This window comes from Mytilus californianus, unplaced genomic scaffold (assembly GCF_021869535.1).
Source record: "Mytilus californianus isolate M0D057914Y unplaced genomic scaffold, xbMytCali1.0.p SCAF_2, whole genome shotgun sequence".
Classification (NCBI taxonomy): Eukaryota; Metazoa; Mollusca; class Bivalvia; order Mytilida; family Mytilidae; genus Mytilus; species Mytilus californianus.
The window spans coordinates 92,180,776-92,204,363 of record NW_026262668.1 but is presented as its reverse complement, the minus strand read 5'-3'; the positions used below and the strand labels follow the sequence as shown (position 1 = coordinate 92,204,363).

The 23,588-nt window shown below is 31.1% G+C and overlaps 1 protein-coding gene and 1 long non-coding RNA gene across 4 annotated transcripts in view; one reads left to right on the top strand and one right to left on the bottom strand.

Annotated features, from left to right (window-relative positions):
- The window catches only part of LOC127728481 (uncharacterized), a 52,138-nt gene that overhangs the window by 8,012 nt on the left and 20,538 nt on the right, over nt 1–23,588 (bottom strand). For 2 of the 3 annotated variants that reach the window (XM_052235881.1, XM_052235882.1), the window contains exon 2: nt 779–855. In XM_052235881.1, coding sequence (XP_052091841.1) covers nt 779–855 — 77 coding nt within the window. Of the gene's footprint in view, nt 1–778; nt 856–6,516; nt 6,604–23,588 lie in introns of those variants that run through there. The other variant, XM_052235880.1, reaches the window with a different exon arrangement.
- Nucleotides 9,362–16,579, top strand: LOC127728495 (uncharacterized). The gene is made up of 2 exons (XR_007994143.1): nt 9,362–9,493; nt 14,607–16,579. It is a non-coding gene; the product is annotated as an uncharacterized LOC127728495 (long non-coding RNA).

The following is a 23,588-nucleotide window of genomic DNA, read 5'->3' as shown; positions in this document are numbered from 1 at the left end:
ATTCTGAACATTTCTGTCCCTTCAGATTATTCAATAGCATTGCTTTTTTTATACTGTTGCCAAAATGATATAAAAATGTTTTATTACAGAACAGATAGATGCTTTCCTGTCTTTAATTTACTTTGGAAGATGCTTTCCTGTCTTAAATTTACTTTGGAAAATTTGTATGGAATACAATTATATTTTATCCAGTTCTTGATAAAATATTCCATAATATCATAAATTTCTGGAAAACCAAATTTGCTATGAATTATTTTCAATCTGAAAGGATAAAATAAAATGCTACATTTATTTCACTTTGACTGAGCTATTTTTGTAAAATTCCAAGGTTTAGAAACTTATCTTCAACTTTTGAATATAACTCGTTTCTATTTTCATTGGCCCATTATTGAAATTTGTTATTATCTGCCCATTTTTTTGGCAGACAGATTTGCTTGAGTGATTTTTGTTGACACAATGAAAAGAAGATTGCTACAAATTAAAAAGTCCTCTTTCAATCAACTTGATCAAACAATTTACATATTTCAAACAATAATCTGTTGGCTCACATAAGTAAGTATATAATTATGTTTCCTATAATACACAGTGGTAAAAATAATGTGATAACTATTTCCTTTATCCAAAATATTGGATTGCTACAAACTTAAATCTATAAGACACATCCACCTGAACTGAGACTACTATAACATGTGTTATAGTCAGATCTGAATAACTTATATTTGTGTTTGATGCCGCAAATAATATGAGTTATCATCCACATAGATTTATCTTAACATACCACTCAGGTTCATATGTGGTGTTGTTGTAGCTACAAACTGTATCCTGCTTAGACTGCTCAAATTGTTGACAAGAATTCTAAAATGAAAGAAAAGTAATGAATTTAATGCTATCTTTTTATGTGTAGAAGTCAAAGGGATAGGCTCCTCTTCAGTCTTGAACTTGAGAAATTTACTTATAAAGTTCTACTATCTTGGATGTGAAACTAGGTGGCACCCATCATCTTTATTTACTTCCTTTTTAACCTACAACCTGTTTATATACATGTATGATATATTTTAAGTACACAAATATCGTTAAAATAATTTTAATTTCATCACATGACACACCTCTTTTAACACAATTAAGGCATTTCAATGTTTGATGTTTCATTAGAAGTTAGTATAAATCAATATCTGCCATTAAAATAAAATTTTACAACATTATTAATAATTAATACAAAAAGCTACTCTGATTGGCAAAACAAATGAAATTAAAGGGAAAAACGCTGACATGATATTTTCCATTTTTCCTTGTATCCTTTAAGGTAAAAAATGTATATTACTACATTTATACATATTGGATAATGGTGTAGAACACTGAAAAACTAATACAAAAAAGATTTCAAGATTTGACTTTCTCTCAAAATTTCCAAGTTTATCAGTTCATCTTTTTATATGAAAATATCATTAATGGTCAAGACACTGAAAATGCAATAATTATGAAATACATTTATGAATATAATCAGTGTTAAAAAACAAATTTTACTTTAAGCTCGAAAGAATCTTATGGCTATATATGTTTGTTTTTGAATAATGATTTCTCAGTAATGACATGTCATAAAAACATTTCATAATGAACATAAAAAACTTTATATAAAGTTATGACTTTAACAGGAATTTGAGTAAATTTTTATCAAAATCAGACCTGAAATAAGTTTTGACCATGTTTTTAGAAAAATTAGCTTTTATATGAAATGTAAAGAGGAATTTCAAATGGGGACACAATTTTGACCTAAGAATATACTATAGCTAGCAGAGGCAGATTAATGGGGTGGGGATAGAGGGGGTAGGGGAACGTGGTCCCCCTTATGGAGCTTTATATATGATAAATGCTTTAACTTTTTACAAGATCACCTCATTGGCTAGTCAGCCCTGACCCCACCTTTTTTTTTTAAATCCTGGATCTGCACCTGACTAGTTACTTTAATAATGAATAACCAATTAAATTAGACAAATAAACAAAAAATGAAGATGATATCAGGAAAAAATTGGTAAGAACAAAGGCATATCTGTAATTTTTAAGTCCCTATCAGCAAACATATGTCTTTATTGTTGTTTTGTTGACTACACAAAAGCATTCGATACTGTTCAAAGGCATATGCTATGGTATAAATTGTCAAAAATTGGTATCTAAGGTAAACTTCTGTTATTAAATCTATGTTTACCAATGTGTATGTGTTGATGGTTTTAATTATACCTCCGCTTTAAAAAAGGGGGGTATACCGTTTTACCTCTGTCTGTTCTTCCGTCAGTCCGTCAGTCCATCCGTCCGTCCCATGAATATTTTCGTCGCATTTTTCTCAGGAACTACTTGACAAGGATTTCTGAAATTTGGTTTCAGGGTTTATTTAAGTAAGTTACACCGTGTGATGCATTATCAGATTCATCACTCAACAACTTCCTGTTTACCGAACACTTGTATTATTTTACACATGATAGCCAAGTTGAAAATTTTCGTCACATTTTTCTCAGCAACTACTTGACAAGGATTTCTGAAATTTGGTTTCAGGGTTTATATAAGTAAGTTACACCGTGTGATGCGTTTTCAGATTCATCACTCAACAACTTCCTGTTTACCGAACACTTGTATTATTTTACACATGATAGCCAAGTTGAAAATTTTCCTCACATTTTTCTCAGGAACTACTTGACAAGGATTTCTGAAATTTTGTTTCAGATTCATCACTCAACAACTTCCTGTTTACCGAAATATTTTGGCGGGGTAAAATCGGTGAGCAGTAGCTCACAGTTTTACTTGTTCTGATTACTTCACCAATGAATTAGGCTTGATGCAGGGAGAGGTGTTATCTCACATACTTTTTTCATTACATGTTAACGATTGTGAAATGGCTTTCATTAATTATAATGTCATTCCATATGAGATGAAAGAATTGAATTTATTCCTACTTATGTATGCTGATGATATGGTTATTTTCTCAGAATTTGTTTTAGGGTTCTAAAATATGCTTGATACATTATATGAATATACTTCAAAATGGTCATTGAGTGTTAATATTAATTAAACTAAAATGGTAGTATTTAGAAAAGGTGGTATAGTTCATGTTGATGAGATATGGTATTGTGATAATGAAGAAATTGAAGTTGTTGATAATTTTACCTACCTTGGTGTATTTTTGAATTTTAATGGCAAATATAATATGTTACAACAGAAACTTTCAGAACAAGGTAGAAAAGCAATGTTTGCTTTTAGAAGAAATATCAAAAGTATGTATTTAAACTATGTCACTTTGTTATCTCTTTTTGATACTTATATCAATTCTTTATTGAGTTATGCAAGTGAAATATGGGGTGCACACAAAGCCCCGCCATAGAGAGAGTACACTTGAACTATTGTAAGAATATACTTGGTGTTAAATTATCTACTAACAATGTTTTGATATATCATGAACTAGGTAGATTGCCTCTTATTTTTACAAGAAAATGCAAGATTTTCAAATATTGGTTTAAATTGCTCAATACTTCAAACTGTATATTGAAAAACTGTTATAATTACTTATATGGTGAATTAGAGAGATGTCCAAATATTAAGTGTGATTGGTTATATTTTATTATTAAGAATGAACTGTTGTTATTGGTTTAGGTGATGTATGGTATAGCCAAAACCTTATTTCAGACTTGCCTGATGTATATTTTGCTGTCTTTAGCAACGTTTATATGATTGTCTTAAACAAGAACTTGATGCTCAGTTGCATACTTCTCCAAAATGTTCTAATTATAAATATATGTTAGATAATTTTTGTCTGCAATTTAATTCTGCAAACCAATTCCTAATGTTACAATACATTTATTCCGAAAATAAGATTAAGTAGCCACAACTTAGCTATAGAAAATGGAAGATTTTATGGTATAACAAGAAATAATAGAATATGTACTTTTTGTAAAAATGATATAGAGGATGAGTATCATTTCATCCTCAAATGTCCATTTTTTCAAGGTTTTCGAAAATTTTATATAAAGCCATATTATTGGAAAACACCACCAATGTACAAACTTATTAAACTATTGAGTACAAACAATGTAAAAGAACTGTGTAATTTAGGTAAATTTAGTTTAAGAACCGATATGTTTAAAATAGTGTTTATTTATAATAGCAACACCTTCTGCTATTCTGTCACATGTTTTGTGTTTATATATGTATTATTGATGTGGATGCAATTCAAATGTGCACCTATAGTTTATATAGACTTTGGTAATAAAGATGTATCCAGATAAAGTTTCATGAAATCAGAGAAACACCCCCAAACCCACCTCCCGCTATAACCTCTAGATCTGCTGCTGTCTATAGTTCTGATTTCAAAAACGAAGTTTCGGGTAATTAACATTAAAGAAAACCTTGGGTCTCACTAATTAGCGACAAGAAGCGTCAAGAAACGACAAGAAGCGACAAGAAGTGTCAAGAAGCGACAAGAAGAATAAATTTAGCGACTAGAAACGACAAGAAAACTTAAAAAAAATATTATTAGAATAAACATATTAAAAAAAATATGCATTGACAGCAATAAAGAGATTTTCATTTTTTTTTTTATCATATTGATAGATGAAGAAATTAATGAGTCAAGATAACATTTGGAGGTTTGCCAGTGATCTGAACAATTTCTTTCAAAGAATTAATATTGATGACAGCTTGCATATATCATCAGCAATATTTTGTTTGTTTAATAGGATAGGTACCTATGTATTCTGCTATTGCTTTATTCATGGTTTCAAGAGAATGGCCAGGCATTTTTTTCGAACCAGTTGATTATTTTCTTGTAAGAATTATTTCTTTTTATAGAAGCATAATGACGCTTAAGGATGAACAAATTAGAATCATGGTTGGTGTAAAGGTCGTGTGTCCCTTATTGTATTGCTACAATAACATTCAATTAACACCTATAACTTTGTACACGCGTCAGACTATACTGCTGCACGCAGCACCAGAATATACAATAATTGAAAATAGTGAGCAACTGTTGAACACTCAACATCGTCTTTAATTACCTTTAATCTTCAATCAACTTTAAACTATGCATAAACATCATACATATCGTTTGATAAGTCAATACCCAAATAAAATATTCACGTTTAGTAACATTATCTTTTCTGGACACTGATTCACGTATAATGCATTTTGCATGCAGTCAGTTTATTATAGTTTAGACAAAGAGAGTGTTAAAAAATTTATAAAATTAATATATTATTGTTCTAAAACACAAGAACATGTAAAAATTAATATCATACTATGACAGGGAAATTTCTATATTTATCAATATCTATTAATATATTTAAAAAAAAAAATGAAAATCACTTTACTTTCGGTATATTAAAATAAAAATGTCAATGCATGTTTTTTTAATATATTTATTTTAATAATACTTTTATTAAGTTTTCTTGTCGCTAAATAGTCTTCTTGTCGCTAAATTTATTCTTCTTGTCGCTTCTTGACGCTTCTTGTCGCTAAAATTCTTCTTGTCGCTAATTAGTGAGGCCGAAAACCTGTAATTGTCTTATGGTAACCGGTACGCAACCAGTAAATATCAGAGATATAGTATATAACACCATAGAAAGATAGTTCGTAAATTTATTTAAAATCCATAAGTACACTATAACATCGTACATTTAGTGATTAGGAAACAATTATGAGACACCAACCTTGACAATACACAGTACTCAGTAGTAAAAAAACAAAGCTGAGTCTACAGATAAATGAAATTCAAAAAGTCCTTAAGGTCATGTAACAGTACATGGGCTATGTCATAGATTTTGCTAAAATTTTGCATACAACCTTGGCTCGTTTAACTATAACTGAGAATCCAAAAAATAATGCATTTATCTCTTTTATCATCTGATATATTACTGATTGAATTCTTTCAAAAAAGGTGAACATTCGTATAGAAAGCACATTAAATCTGCAAAAAAACTTCTAAAATTTGTCATATTAAAAAATAATCAAATCTCTAATTTCTACTACATAGATTTTTCTTTAAAAACTATATGTTGTTGATACAGAAATTTCCCTTTTAATGATATAAAATATGGTCACCGACTTCGTTTTTTGTCTAATAATCAATCAGGTTACCTAGTTGGTAGTGAAAAACGTCAAAAATTAACGTTTTACAGCCTGCAACGCATTGACGTAACAATTATTTCGACGTTTTGTGGTATTTTTTCACATTTATACAACACCACTTTGATTGTTTGAATGATGTATATCGTAATAACGAAGTCGGTGACCCTATCATTATTTTACATCATTAAAAAGGAACTTTCTATATCAACAACATATGGTTTTTCAAGAAAAAATCTGTGACATAGACACATAGCCCATTCATTGTTCCTTAACCTTAAATGACCGAAGTATCACGACGGGATACAGAACAAAAAAAGGATTCTTTTATCAAAGTGCATGTCCACTTAAAATAAAATGATGATTGGTTCCATAGCATTCTGCATTTTCGATTGTTTATTCTGTTCAAACCTGTTCAAGAGACATATATATGCTTTAACTGCGTACGTCCGTCAACAGTTCACCTTCTTCAGACAGATGACAGAAGAAACTTTCCCACCAAACGGAACTTTATTTTAGAGAGTTAAAATTATCTCCCTTTACACAAAGCAATACCATATTTTAGAGACATATAATTATGTCTCTGAAAAGGTCAGTTGTGGATCCAGGGGGGGGGGGGAGTATTTCGGGGGTTAGAACCCCCTTTGTTTGACGATCAGTGCTTTTGAATGGGGACATACGGTTGGAACCCCCACCCGGAACCCCCCCCCTTTTATCCTGGGTTGGAACCCCTTTTAAAAATGGCTGGAACCGCTCCTGAAAGGTTTAACGTGTCTAAAATTCAAATAAGGATATATTGACACCCCAGTCTATGTATGATTGAGTGTAAAAGAATCTGTCATAGTATTTTGATGGACAGCACTATGTTACCTACAACCAAGGATTTCATGGTCATACAAATCCTAGCAAATCCTTGCTACAACCAGAGACATATAATATAAAATTGTATTATATGTCTCTACTACAACCCATTAGAATAAGTTATCAGTATAGTCAGAATATACCAAGGCGACATTTAAAACTTATTAGTGGAAGAGAAACTGCCAATGCCATGGCAAAAACGTGACGACAGACGATAATGTTGCAAACTATGAATTAGAATAAAGTGTTGATCAGGTGTGTTCCTTTTGGGTTGTTCCACAGTGGCGGATACAGAAATTTTCATAAGTGGGGGCCCACTGACTGCCTAAGAGGGGGCCCGCTCCAGTCGTGCTTCAGTGATTCCCTATATTATCAACCCGGCATTTTTTTCCCACTGAAAAGGGGGGCCCGGGCCCCCTGAAAAACCCTCTAAATCCGCATCTGTTCCATTCATATACACGTTAACCTGCCAAGAATTTATGTCACTATCCACAACCAACGTGTGCCATAAATGGTTAACGTCTTATTAAAATTCAAATTTCCTAAGAAAAGCTGCAAAGGGAAACAATGCATGTAATGACATTGATACCAGATTTCAAACTATTTAATCTATGACCAGGTCAATCCGTTGATGGTCAGATATATGTGTGACAGCCACTATGTTCCGTCAGTAACTTTGTTCCGGCGGAACTTTTCAACTAGTTATTTCGTTCCGATGGATCTTTCCAACTAGTTGTTTTATTCCAAGTGCAGTCGAAAAGTTCCGGAAAAAAAGGAGCTAGTTGAAAAGTCATGAAACAATGTAGCTAGTTGAATAGTTCTGGCGGAACAGAACAACTAGTTACATCGTTCCGAATATACCATATTTCGTCCCTTTTGAAGAATGAGTATCAGTATATATAAGAGCAAATCATTAATTTACAAGAATACCCAACGCACTGAAAGGGGTTTCTTTGGGGACAAATATGCAAAATATAAGTTGTATTTCATAGCTCACATTAAACGGAATAAGTTGCATTATCATGCAAATTTAGTATTCATAGTATCCTCAAGAGGGAAGAATACCTCTTCATGTGGTTCTTTGCATCAATTCTCCAAATGGAACTTTGTGACTGGTTGATAAGTTCTGTTTGAACTTTTGCGCTAGTTTGTTAGTTCCGGTTTTGACTTATTTGCCAAAGAGGAACTTTGTGGCTAGTTGATAAGTTCCTTCTGACTATTGTAATCAGTATCTTGGTTTCCCTTTGAAAGGTTCAAATATAATATGTTGCGCTTTTACTTTGCATCAATTCTCCAAATGGAACTTTCTGCCTGGTTGATAAGTTCCGTTGCCCGGAACTTTTGGGCTAGTTTGTTAGTTCCGGTTTTGACTAATTTGGCAAAAAGGAACTTTCTAAATGGTTGATATGTTCCGTTGGAACTTTTCAACTAGTCACTTTGTTCCGGTGGAACTTTTAAACCAGAGGAAGAACAAAGTAACTAGTTAATAAGTTCCTCCGGAACTTTTCGGCTAGTTAGTTTTCTTTCCGTCCGGAACTTTCCAACGTCGGAACAAAAGAGCATTTACATATGCACTGGATGCAAAATCCACTACAAAAGAAAATAATGGTATGTAGTGTTGATTTTGATGTAATGGGTTTAATCAAGTTTAGATCGAGACTTTTTTCTTATAGAGATGCTCGGAGAATATTTATAAAATCGTTGAGTAGAAATCCATAAATGGTCCTATCTGATTTAAATTTCAAAAGGTTATTAACGGATTGGTTCAATTTTATTCGGAAATTATCAAACAATGCTCAATATAAAGTTTTCATTACTTGGGCCTCTAGTTTATCTGTTACTTTTTCCAAACATTTTTGCTTAGATTTCTTGTAATAGTGTGACAATGCTACAGCATCCCAACGAACAAAATACTCAAACAACACACAGAAAACAACATACAGTCTTCAACGATAGAAATTTTTCTATTCAATATGTCAACCTCTTTAGTCGTCCATAGTCTATAAATTAAACGGGACTACAAAACAATTGGCCATCAATACCAAATTTATCCGAATAACAAAAAAAGAACATTTAGATATGACGTATAACAACCACTTGGGAGGTTCCTGACTTTTGGAATGCACATATATATGTCACAGGGTTAACTTAGATTACCAAAGCAGTTTCTTTCACACCAAATAGCCCATATTGAAGATACAAATGACACAAAGTCAGGACCATATTTCATCATACATCAAGAAACCATATGAAAGACCCAGAGTTACGTTTAATAAAAGTGAAAAGTATCATGTTTTATTCTTTTGAGTGTGTCAATATAAAGCGAAAGAATGCTTTTAATCAATAGATTTTCCATAAAATCCATTGTTATTGTTAATATATACAATCCTGCATATCATCAATAATCAGTCGTATACACTGAAATGACGGGAGCGCTTGATTTCACATTGAAAACTCCTGAAAATGAAAAGAAATAAATACATATAGTATATGGAATTAGAGATAATTGAATAAAACAAACTTCAAGGTATGTTTAAGTATAACTTTAATGTGTTATCAAATACTAACAATTTAGTTTCATTTAAACATAGAAAATATTTAACGATGTTTGCCCTTCTCTCAAATTAAAAAAAAGAACAGCAAAAATATGGCGTATGTTTACTATCCCGCTCTAGTTTCTTAAATTTAGTGTCAAAAAATGGAAAATTAATAATCTCTTTTAATTTTTTTCTAACTGTCCTGATTTGTGACTCTATTTGAAATTGCTTTTATAGTTTCGTAGAGAAAAATAAATAATAAAACGACTGTAAACACAAATTGGAATATTGAGCTAAAGAAGAATTCATGGTAATGAAACTTCTTTTACCCTTTGAATTAAAAAATCTTAAAGTATTGTAAATTCATAATACATTAGTGTAAGGTGTAAGGTATCGGTTTTCATTGTTTTGAATTTTGTCAACGATATTTATATTAGCCCTTTAAACTTCTCGAATGTAAGGAAAAACTTTTAAAAATCTGCCAAAATGGTCTCGTTTTGAGATTGTGCCATTGATATCAAAATATGGGCAACATCATTTTCCTAAAAAGATATTTTGCGACATGGTGTCTTATCATAAAGATGCTGATGTGAGTAGGTTTTTTCTTATATCTATTTTTACCAAAAACCATGTGTAAAATGGTCGTATTCGATCAAATATGTGAAGTTTGTCATTTTTTGAAGTTCCAGCGAAATCACATATGATAATATAATATTTATACTCTGTAGTTACCCGACTACATCGTTCTCATTTATCAGTATATAAATAACATGATTTTACAATGACTGAAGAGTTGACTTTTTGCAAGTTTCTGAGCCAAATAATGGCATTTATCATACCTCCTTATCCTTTTTTTGTTAAATGTGGTAATTTTCATTAGAACATAGTTTTTTCTACCAGTATCCATGTCTGCAAGAAGGGACACATGATACCGTAGACCTATGTTGTAAAACTGCGATGTCTTACGTGTAGCTTTTCTGGTTCCACAAATTTCGGTTTTCAAGCTTCAAGGAAATAGAAGCACTTGCCTACAATGACTGGATGCCTTGATTATCACAAGCAGCCAAGTTTCATGGAGTTCTTGGACATACTAAATACTTTTTTTCCTTTCCTTGAAATAAAGTTGCAGTTCAGATAACATATGATTTTTAAGATTATTTTGGTTTATTTTTCTATTTTTTAAAGAAATAGTTGCCATGTATGATGGCGGTTGGGGGTTATAGGGTCGTCAAGTTGGTAACTTGTTCCTTATTCGTTACTTATTCCTTAATGCTTATTCGTTACCTATTCGTTACTTATTCCTTATTCCTTATTCGTTACCTATTCGTTACTTATTCCTTATTACTTATTCGTTACCTATTCGTTACTTATTCCTTAACCGTTACCTATTCGTTACTTATTCCTTATTCGTTACCTATTCGTTACTTATTCCTTAAGTTACTTATTCGTTACATATTCGTTACTTATTCCTTTTTCGGTACTTATTCCTTATTACTTATTCGTTACCTATTCGTTACTTATTCCTTATTCGTTACATATTCCTTACTTATTTTTTAATCGTTACTTATCCGTTCCCTCTGGGTCCTTTCCACATATTATTTTATCAATATGTCAACTAAATTTCCGTCTTTTTTTACGACTGAATGGAACTTATTTAAATAAAAAGATGTGGTACGAGTGCCAATGAGACAACTATCAATCCAAGTCACAATGTGTAAAAAGTAAACAATTATAGGCCAATGTACGGTCTTCAACATGGAGCCTTGGCTCACACCGAACAACAAGCTATAAAGGGCCCCAAAAAGACTAGTGTAAATTAATTCAAACAGGAAAACCAACGGTCTAATCTATATAAAAAACGAGAAACACTTATGAACCACACCAACAAACGACAACCACTGAACAACAGGCTCCTGACTTAGGACAGGTGCAAAAAAATGCAGCGGGTTTAACAGGCGCCAACCTTCACTTTGAATAAGACTATCTTCCCTTACATTTCTATTAATCGTATATGCCGTGATTTTCATAAACTAAGAAAGGTGGTGTTGAATTTTGGCAGGCAGCAATGACGATCACTGAACTACAAGATCATGACTGGGGACAGTCACATGAAATAATGTGACTAAGTTATAAATGTTTGTTAGCGCTCAATACGTTCCCTAATCTGGGACAGTGGTGTAACAGCACAATGTAAGCACAAAAAAAACAACACAAAGACAAAAAACAAAGTACCGATTAAAGAGTACCCGCAGATACTGAAAACATGTCATTTACATGTTTTATTGTTTGATTCTTTACTATGATACCTCAAAAAAAAAAAGAGAAAGTACAACTTAGTGATGGTATTACACTTAATTGCCTCTGCTTGTATTTAAATTGAACATAATTTAAAAAAAAGTGTAGTGGCCATTAATCATCAAAAGAAGGACGATCTGAACAAAATAAAATTGAGAATGAAAATGGGGAATGTGTCAAAGAGACAACAACCCAACCAAAGAGCAGAAAACAGCCGAAGACCACCAATGGGTCTTCAACATAGCGAGAAAATCCCACACCCGAAGACCACTTTCATCTGCACTGTCTGTTTTGGAACCCCAGGCTTAAAAGGGCTGAAAACGGTTTTAACCAGAATCAAACCATTATCTAATTTCTGTTTACAAAATGAACATAATGGACTTTGTTGTTAGTCACGTTATTTTGAAATTAAAATTATTATTAGGGGACTATGTTTGGATATGCCAACGAGAGCACAAAGACTGCGTCATGATTTTGTAACGTAAACAAGGGTATCATTTTTGGTTTAAATTTACTGACTTGTACCACTGTTTCATTACTATATTTGAACTTTGCCAACTAGTTTATATTTATTGTATTGTACGGCCGACTTGTATGTGAACGAATTGTGATCCGGCAGTAGATTCCCATCCATTAGCTCAAACCCAATATTTTATATATTGATAATGGAATAAATGTAAGGTTTTTTGCCTTTACTATATGTGAGGTTACCGTAAGAGTTTTGAAGATGTGTATACCCTGTGTTATAACGGCATAATAACTTTAGTCTCTACGTAAAACATCAGATACGAGGTATTTGCAATTAACGTCCTTACTCAAATACGTCTTATTTATTTTTATTGAAATCAGTATTAACATATTGATTCCGTGTACTCGAGTATCGTATTGTTATAGGGATGTTCTGAACCGGATTTAAAAAAATAAACTGTACGAGGAATTAATGGAATGTAAGTCTAAAGCTACAAAAGTAATGTATATTGATTACTGAGTTTTTATATTAGTGATATATCAAATAGCATTTCATTAAATTAATAATGGATCGTGTAAAATTTCATTGTTTTTGGATATCAGAGGATTTCAGAACAGAAAGCGCGACAAATGTAACAGTTATAAAACCGAACAGGACACATAGTTATAAACTTATACACTTGTTACAATTTAATACATTTATAGAATAGATTGTTGGTACTTTACTCTGTCTGTACAGGATAACCATTTTAAAGAAGAAAACATAAAATTTAATGGAACAGAAATATCACATTCAAGTATAATTCTTGCTACTGTTTTTCTGAAGTTTTATGATTCTATCTGAATCTTTTTGTAATAAACTTCCCCAAACTGAACTACATTAATTTAATATACATATATATATACAGAAAGAAAAATAAATTTTGAAATTAATAACTCCTTACATTCCATTATCTTTTAAAATTCTTAATTTGATTGAATAAACGTTTCAAGACATCCAAAGTATATTTATCCTCTGACAGCTTCTTCTCTCAAATTATTTCAAAATAAACTACTTTGTCTAAAACTACATTTGATAATTAAGTTTCAAAAAACATTTGAATAATGTGTGATTTGGTATGGATATTTTAAATTTCAAATATGATGGATGACCTGACCTTACCATAATAATTGGTCCCTCAAGAGCAACGATTAAAACGTAGTAAACCAATATAATTATTTTTTTAGTTTCAATAATGCATTGCATATGTCTTAAGTTTGTTACAAAAAGAAAAAAGGAAAAAAATTATCCCTTTATGACATATTTAGAGATTTGGAGTTTGAGAACCTAAATTTAAAATTTTGCAAGTATATTATTGGTGTTACAAAGATGTGCACAAACGTAGCAGTCCTGTCTGAACTAGGTAGATATCCTCTTTATATAAATTTGCTAACACATATGTTTATGTATTGGCATAGACTAGAGAATTCCCCATCTGATTTATTGAAAAGGGCTTATGCTGAGTAAAAAATGATTGAGAGTAAAGCTCAAACTATCTCCAATAATTCATGGCTCTCTAATATCATTTTTTACAGCCAAAAATTGGGTATTGACCTAAATATATGTAAAAATTTAGGCAAAAATAAATTTAAAAATTTACTGAAAAAACAGCTCAAATTAAATTTTCAAAATGATTGTGAGAAAATGCGAGATTTTTATTTACAGAAGCAAGGCAAATTGGACACTTATTTTTCATTCAAGAGGTCATTTGATTATGAAAATTATTTAGATTTAAAGCACCCCCAAAAACATTTGTTAACAAAATACAGACTCAACAATCACTGTTCAAGAATAGAAACTGGCAGACATGAACGTTTTATCAATGTATGTGGTAAAAATGAAATATTACCTTGACATGAGAGGATATGTTTATATTGTAATTCAAATTCTATTGAAAATGAAATGCACTTTCTTCTGGAATGCCCTCTTTACAATAACCTCAGAAGAGATATGACTGATTATATCAAAAAATACCCCAGTTTAGTTAATTTAAACAGAAATGATCTTTTTACATGGATCATGAGTAATGAAGATAGCAGTTTTTTATCTATTTTATGTGCATACCTTGATCAAGGCCTGCAACTTAGAAAATCAGAAAATTAGTTAAATACTCTAATAGATAGCAAAATTATCTCCCCTTGACCACTGACCCTTTCCTCATGCATTTGAACTATTATTTTATGTTTCTTTAATCACTCTGTAATGTTTATGTCATGTTGTTATTAATGTTATGCTCTTAATGGGCCCTTTAATTTGGAAAAAAAAAAAAAAAATTAGTTTGTTATTCTGTGTACTTCCAGATGTCGGTTTTATACAAAGGGAATGAAGAAATGTACATCGGATTAATTATTGGATTCAGTGTGATGATCGGGATATTCATCGTATTATGTATTGTATGGAGATGCCTCTGTATTAAAACAAATAATATGATTCAACAGAGGCAACTACAAGCCCACGAAAGAAATCGTGCCTGGGGAGACGATGGCAAGCCTGTAAAAAAGAGCTACACAGCAAGGAAAGAAAATAATTTCTATAATGACAATATACATAACAGTGTGGTTACAGAAGAAGGAAAAGTGCAAATGAATGAGGCTGAATTCTTACAAAAATATATATAGTTCAAATCCTGTACTTTAAAGAGTTCTAAATTCAAATACCAACGTTCTTCTTTTGGTTCTCTCAGGTCCCTTTGCATTGTACCACTAACGTATTGGATTACATTCATTTAAATTCCTTTTGTTCAATTTGAACAATATATCAAGAATTTTTATCCTGAGGTAACCAGTCAGAATTGACAATTGTAAAAATTATTTTGTGCTTATTTTGCATTACATTCCATTAGGTTTGTGTTTATCTTGGAATTGTGGTTTAACCTTAATGGTGTTTGTTTGAAACTCGTATTGTTTATCGATATAACTTTTATTGAAAGACATGTTTAAATCTAACAGTGATTTATCATTGTAATTGCATTTGACGAGAATTGGAAAGCATTCATAGCCTAACGCATGGCATCTTATTTCAAAATATATGTTTTAATAAAAACGGTTTCCTTTGTCTTATGTTACACAGAAGATATAGATCTGGGTTTAGTTTGACCTTTTTTCATTTGATCATCAAAACACTAAGCTTCTGTCCCTTCAACTAATATATAAAATGTATTCATTGTTCAAACAAACACATCTTGATATTTTCAAAATATTAACTGGCAGATTAATAGAGGCAAAAGAGAGACCATATCGTACTTTCTATTTCGATAACTGTATAGCATTCCATGTACGACTTGTTGAAGTGGATTATTTTGCTACTTAGATATTTACTTGCTGTTTGTCTCCTTGCAGAAAAAAGTAGATAGTTAAAATAATTTTATCTTTTTAAACATTTTTCAAAGATAGTTTAGGAATTTAGGGAAAAGTCTAGACTTTAACAGTACTTACAGCTCTTTTCATAATGCTAGCAAGACAAAGTTTTGTTTGACTTGCTTGCTTTGTTTGTATAAATGTTTGCTCAAGCATTGTAATTAAGATTGACATCTGCAAACAATATAAGCAGGCGTAGTTAAACCTGTGTATAGGTAAATTTGATTATGTGATAATGTCCAATCAAATTTAAATATAATGTATACAAGTTTAAATCCGCCTTTTTATGTTGTTTTCAGATGTCAATCTTAATTACAATGCTCGAGCAAACACTGATACAAACAAAGTAAGCAAGCCAAACAAACCTTTGTCTTGCAAGCATTATGAAAAGAGCTGTAATCAAAAATAAATCTGGACTTAACAATGATTAACCAAATATTTCCAATAAATATATTAGGGTAGGCATGAAAAGTTAAGGTAGGTAGGGAAATACGACTAGATTATTTTGCCTTATTATTTATGTTTAAATTGGTTGGAGTTGTACATTATAATGTTATAGTATCAAATGTTTGCTGCTTTAATTTCATGTCAACACGCTTGTCATCGCGAATTTTGATATGTTTTGTTGTTGGATTCCAATGTTTTTCTACTTTTTATTCCACTGACCGTTAGTTCGAGTTACGGTCACTACAATAAAGATATAACATGTTAAATTACATGTACGACTTTTTAACAAACTATTATATTTAATACTTAGTCCACTCTTTGACCTGTTTTATATTCATAATTTTATGTCAATCATTAAGAAGGTTAACCTTAATTTTGTAATAACTATGTGATCTGTGATATTCGGTATGTTAACATTGTCTTTCATGTACATGTATTGTGCGATCTCTAAAATAAAAGTTGTTTATCGACCAGAGCCTGTATATTTTGTTTTGAAATTAAAATAACATGAATAAAACATGTTTATTGATGCATTTATAGGGAAACATCACCAATAAATAACTATTGGATTTTTGAAACTCCGAAGGACAAGGAATGACACTACAACTGACACAATTATCTAGTTTTTATATACAGAATAACAAACACAACTGTTTGTAAAATTTGCCAAGAAAAAACTTTAACAAACATGATACGCCATTTGAACAACTTTAAAAAAACTGACGAGACTGTAAAATAACCGAAAAAAACTCACTTCATCAGAAAGTAAGTCAGAAATTAAAGATTAATGAAATAGTATAATTCATTACCATTATAAAGTTACATCAGTGCAGAAGATTTAATCTAATCTTGATATTTCATTTTACAATAATTTTCTTTGCGTAAAAACAAACACACAGACGAAATAGCAAATGTATTATGTAGGTTATATAATACTATATGGTTTACTCCTTCTATGGTTTTACTAAGAATTCTTATATCATTCTGTATTTGCCTTTTATTAGGTCCGGGGACACAGTTATTAATAGTCCCTCGTGCGGACAGTGAATAACTTGCGCACATTTTTTTCCATAAACCTTCCAAATTTATTTCTTTATATTTTATGCATACAATAGTAAGTAGGGGTTGAAATTACATGTATTAACAATTTGGAGTAACTTTGCAGCCCCGGTATTTCGACACATAAGTCCGACACCCCATTGGTCCGCCACCCTATTAGTCCGACACCCCATTGGCCCAACACCCCAATAGTTCGACACCCCATTGTTCCGACGCCAAATAGTCTGAAACCGAATAATTTAACAATAGTTGATATAAATAAGAAGATGTGGTATGAGTGCCAATGAGACAACTATCCATCCAAGCCCCAATGTGTAAAAAGTAAACAATTATAGGTCAAAGTACGGCCTTCAACACGGAGCCTTGGCTCACACTGAACAGCAAGCTATAAAGGGCCCCAAAAAGACTAGTGTAAAACAATTCGAACAGGAAAACTAACGGTCTAATCTATATAAAAAAGGAAAAACGAGAAACACTTATGAACCACACCAACAAACGAAAACCACTGAACAGCAGGCTCCTGACTTAGAACAGGCGCATAAAAAAAGCAGCGGGTGTAAACGTTTTAACAGGCGCCAACCTTCACCATAACCTGAAACAGTGGTATAACATTACAACATAAAAAGACTCACAATAAAATATCAATTGAAATGGCGTAACTCGATCAAAAAGACAATACACAAAAACAAGTAAATATACACTGAACTAATAAGTTTGATCTATGATACAATATTAATAAAAAAGATGTTTCAATGTCAAAAAGACAACTTTAACCTAGGACAAAATGGCGTTAAATAAAGAAACGTACACTGGTAAATTCAAATATAATAATTTTGTTGTTAGGAGTACAGAAACATCTTTTACAAAATAATTTTTTTATTATAGTACGAGAACAGAAGTGAATTTTTTTTTCGTCATACTAAATACTTATCAAAGGTGGTACATATTAAAAATAGTAAGACGAGATATAAAACAAAATAAGTAAACATTGAATAACAGAAATGCATTACAAATTGTGTCAACAGGTCAAATCAACACGAAAGTACGATTTGAGAGTACTCGCAGTTACTGAAAGCTAGTTAAAAGCCAAAACAATTAATAATAAAAAATCAAGCATATATCTTTTTTTATATTAGAAAGCCTGGTAACGTGTTTATCTAATATTGAAACTGCGTTTGGAACCGAAAGCCTTATCTATATACTGATCCAAGTTATCAAGGTAGGTTGGTAGACATGTATTTGTGAAAATATTGGGATATACTCACCAATAAAACATATAGAATGATCGAGACGCGGACCTCGTTCTTTTGCGTGACTAAAATACGTGCACTATCAATCTTATCTGCAGTGAACATTTTGTCAAACTCGAATATAATTTGTAAAGTTTTGTCAAATTATGTTCATGCAGTTCCGTAACTGTGTACCTCTCCCAAAGCAAAGTGATATTATAGATTTAAGGATATAATAATTGTGGACCTCTATAAATATTTTAGGGTATCCATTAATCCAATTATGGAGGTCATGATATCTAAAACTATGGAGGTCCTGAAATATTTCAGGATATCCTAAAATGGAATTATTGAGATCCTGAAATACTTCAGGAGATTCTTAAATACAACAATTTTGACTAAATCCACACTTCATAAGAAAAACTTATATATTTATGAATTGAAAATTTGAAGGATTTTTGTTTTAAAATGGACCTTGCCTTTATGAAATCAAACATTTTGTAAAAGAAATTAAAGACCCATAACTCAAGTCAAAATCTGAAAGGAGCTTGTCTTTAATGAAAACATTTTGTAAAAGATCCTGTTCAGGAAAACTAAGTTATCTTGGCAGGTGCCCTTAATTATTAGATTTAATGTGTTCATGTCAAATAACTGTAGACCAATAAATGAAAAAAACTGCACAATCTTAAAAGAACCTGTCTTGATAGGACAAACAGTATGTTAATGCAAACTTTATTTAATAAATGACATACCCAGACAGACCAATAGTATATCATAATACATCATCAAAAAGGATTAAGTTATTATTACATCAATCTTTCTTTTCTTTGGAGAAATAGAATCTTCAGTAATAAAATCCTCTCCAAATGATACTTCACTGAAAAATAAAGCAACTATGAAGCAAAGAAAGCATTAAAATAGAGTACCAGAAGACCAGGAAAGAGAGCACTGTTCTTTTGATATGTTTGATTGTTTCATTTACATCCAATGAATGTCCTTACTTCTCCAACCAGATTATTGAATTTGTTTTATTTTATTCTATATTTTCACTCACCAGAAAATATTCATAGTGAATTATATTTCCAAGCTGATAATTTTTGCTTTTTGAAGTTTGTTTCTATTACAGTATTCCAGAAAATAGGCAAAAATGAAAAAAAATCATCCTCATTTATTGGCAAAAACTGTTATAAGAAGTCATCTGACAGTTTTGAAGTAAATGGACAGTAGAATGAGCTGAACATTCTGAACATTTCTGCCCCGTCAGATTATTCAATAGCATTGCTTTTTTATACTGTTGCCAAAATGATATAAAAATGTTTTATTGCAGAACAGATAGATGCTTTCCTGTCTTAAATTTACTTTGGAAGATGCTTTCCTGTCTTAAATTTACTTTGGAAGATTCTTTCCTGGCTTAAATTTACTTTGGAAAATTTGTATGGAATACAGTTATATTTTATCCAGTTCTTGATAAAATATTCCATAATATCATAAATTTCTGGAAAACCAAATTTGCTATGAATTATTTTCAATCTGAAAGGATAAAATAAAATGTTACATTTATTTCACTTTGACTGAGCTATTTTTGTAAAATTCCAAGGTTTAGAAACTTATCTTCAACTTTTGAATATAACTTGTTTCTATTTTCATTGGCCCATTATTGAAATTTGTTATTATCTGCCCATTTTTTAGGAAGACAGATTTGCTTGAGTGATTTTTGTTGACACAATGAAAAGAAGATTGCTACAAATTAAAATGTCCTCTTTCAATCAATTTGATCAAACAATTTACACATTGTAAACAATAATCTGTTGGCTCACATAAGTAAGTATATAATTATGTTTCCTATAATACACAGTGGTAAAAATAATGTGACAACTCTTTCCTTTATCCAAAATATTGTATTGCTACAAACTTAAATCTATAAGACACATCCACCTAAACTGAGACTACTATAACATGTGTTATAGTCAGATCTGAATAACTTATATTTGTGTTTGATGCCGCAAATAATATGAGTTATCATCCACATTGTTTCCAAAATAGATTTATCTTAACATACCACTCAGGTTCAAATGTGGTGGTGTTGTAGCTACAAACTGAATCCTGCTTAGACTGCTAAAATTGTTGACAAGAATTCTAAAATGAAAGAAAAGTAATGAATTTAATGCTATCTTTTTTTGCGTAGAAGTCAAAGGGATAGGCTCCTCTTCAGTCTTGAACTTGATAAAATTTACTTATAAAGTTCTACTATCTTGGATGTGAAACTAGGTGGCGCCCATCATCTTTATTTACTTCCTTTTTAACCTACAACCTGTTTATATACATGTATGATATAGTTTAAGTACACAAATATCGTTAAAATAATTTTAATTTCATCACATGACACACCTCTTTTAACACAATTAAGGCATTTTAATGTTTGATGTTTCATTAGAAGTTAGTATGAATCAATATCTGCCATTAAAATAAAATTTTACAACATTATTAATAATTAATACAAAAAGCTACTCTGACTGGCAAAACAAAAGAAATTAAAGGGAAAAACGCTGACATGATATTATCCATTTTACCTTGTATCCTTTAAGGTAAAAAATGCATATTACTACATTTATACATATTGGATAATGGTATAGAACACTGAAAAACTAATACAAAAAAAATTTCAAGATTTGACTTTTTCTCAAAATTTCCAAGTTTATCAGTTCATCTTTTTCTATGAAAATATCATCAATGGTCAAGACACTGAAAATGCAATAATTATGAAATACATTTATCAATAAAATCAGTATTAAAAAACAAATTTTACTTTAAGCTCGAAAGAATCTTATGGCTACCGGTATATATGTTTGTTTATGAATAATGATTTCTCAGTAATGACATGTCATAAAAACATTTCATAATGATCATAAAAAACTTTATATAAAGTTATGACTTTAACAGGAATTTGAGTAAATTTTTATCAAAATCAGACCTGAAATAAGTTTTGACCATGTTTTTAGAAAAATTAGCTTTTATATGAAATGTAAAGAGGAATTTCAAATGGGGACACAATTTTGACCTTAGAATATACTATAGCTAGCAGAGGCAGATTAATGGGGTGGGGATAGAGGGGGTAGGGGAACGTGGTCCCCCTTATGGAGCTTCATATATGATAAATGCTTTAACTTTTTACAAGATCACCTCAAACATTGGCTAGTCAGCACTGACCCCACCCTTTTTTTTTAAATCCTGGATCTGCACCTGACTAGTTACTTTAATAATGAATAACCAATTAAATTAGACAAATAAACAAAAAATGAAGATGATATCAGGAAAAAATTGGTAAGAACATAGGCATATCTGTAATTTTTAAGTCCCTATCAGCAAACAAATGTCTTTATTGTTGTTTTGTTGACTACACAAAAGCATTCGATACTGTTCAAAGGCTTATGCTATGGTATAAATTGTCAAACATTGGTATCCAAGGTAAACTTCTGTTATTAAATCTATGTTTACTAATGTGTATGTGTTGATGGTTTTAATTATACCTCCGCTTTAAAAAAGGGGGGTATACTGTTTTACCTCTGTCTGTCCTTCCGTCAGTCCGTCAGTCCATCCGTCAGTCCCATGAATATTTTCGTCGCATTTTTCTCAGGAACTACTTGACAAGGATTTCTGAAATTTGGTTTCAGGGTTTATATAAGTAAGTTACACCGTATGATGCGTTATCAGATTCATCACTCAACAACTTCCTGTTTACCGAACACTTGTATTATTTTACACATGATAGCCAAGTTGAAAATTTTCATCACATTTTTCTCAGGAACTGCTTGACAAGGATTTCTGAAATTTGGTTTCAGGGTTAATATAAGTAAGTTACACCGTGTGATGCGTTTTCAGATTCATCACTCAACAACTTCCTGTTTACCGAACACTTGTATTATTTTACACATGATAGCCAAGTTGAAAATTTTCGTCACATTTTTCTCAGGAACTACTTGACAAGGATTTCTGAAATTTGGTATCAGGGTTCATATAAGTCAGCTATACCGTGTTATGCGTTTTCAGATTCATCACTCAACAACTTCCTGTTTACCGAAATATTTCGGCGGGGGTATCATCAGTGAGCAGTAGCTCACAGTTTTACTTGTTCTGATTACTTCACCAATAAATTGGGCTTGATGCAGGGAGAGGTGTTATCCCACATACTTTTTTCATTACATGTTAACGATTGTGAAATGGCTTTCATTAATTATAATGTCATTCCATATGAGAAGAAAGAATTGAATTTATTCCTACTTATGTATGCTGATGATATGGTTATTTTCTCAGAATCTGTTTTAGGGTTCTAAAATATGCTTGATACATTATATGAATATTCAAAATGGTCATTCAGTGTTAATATTAATTAAACTAAAATTGTAGTATTTAGAAAAGGTGGTATAGTTCATGTTGATGAGATATGGTATTGTGATAATGAAGAAATTGAAGTTGTTGATAATTTTACCTACCTTGGTGTATTATTGAATTTTAATGGCAAATATAATATGTTACAACAGAAACTTTCCGAACAAGGTAGAAAAGCAATGTTTGCTTTTAGAAGAAATATCAAAAGTATGTATTTAAACTATGTCACTTTGTTATCTCTTTTTGATACTTATATCAATTCTTTATTGAGTTATGCAAGTGAAATATGGGGTGCACACAAAGCCCCGCCATAGAGAGAGTACACTTGAACTATTATAAGAATATAATTTGTGTTAAATTATCTACTAACAATGTTTTGATATATCATGAACTAGGTAGAGTGCCTTTTATTTTTACAAGAAAATGCAAGATTTTCAAATATTGGTTTAAATTGCTCAATACTTCAAACTGTATATTGAAAAACTGTTATAATTACGTATATGGTGAATTAGAGAGATGTCCAAATATTAAGTGTAATTGGTTATATTTTATTAAGAATGAACTGTTGTTATTGGTATAGCCAAAACCTTATTTCAGACTTGCCTAATGTATATTTTGCTGTCTTTAGCAACGTGTATATGATTGTCTAAAACAAGAACTTGATGCTCAGTTGCATACTTCTCCAAAATGTTCTAATTATAAATATATGTTAGATAATTTTTGTCTGCAATTTTATTTCTGCAAACCAATTCCTAATGTTACAATACATTTATTCCGAAAATAAGATTAAGTAGCCACAACTTAG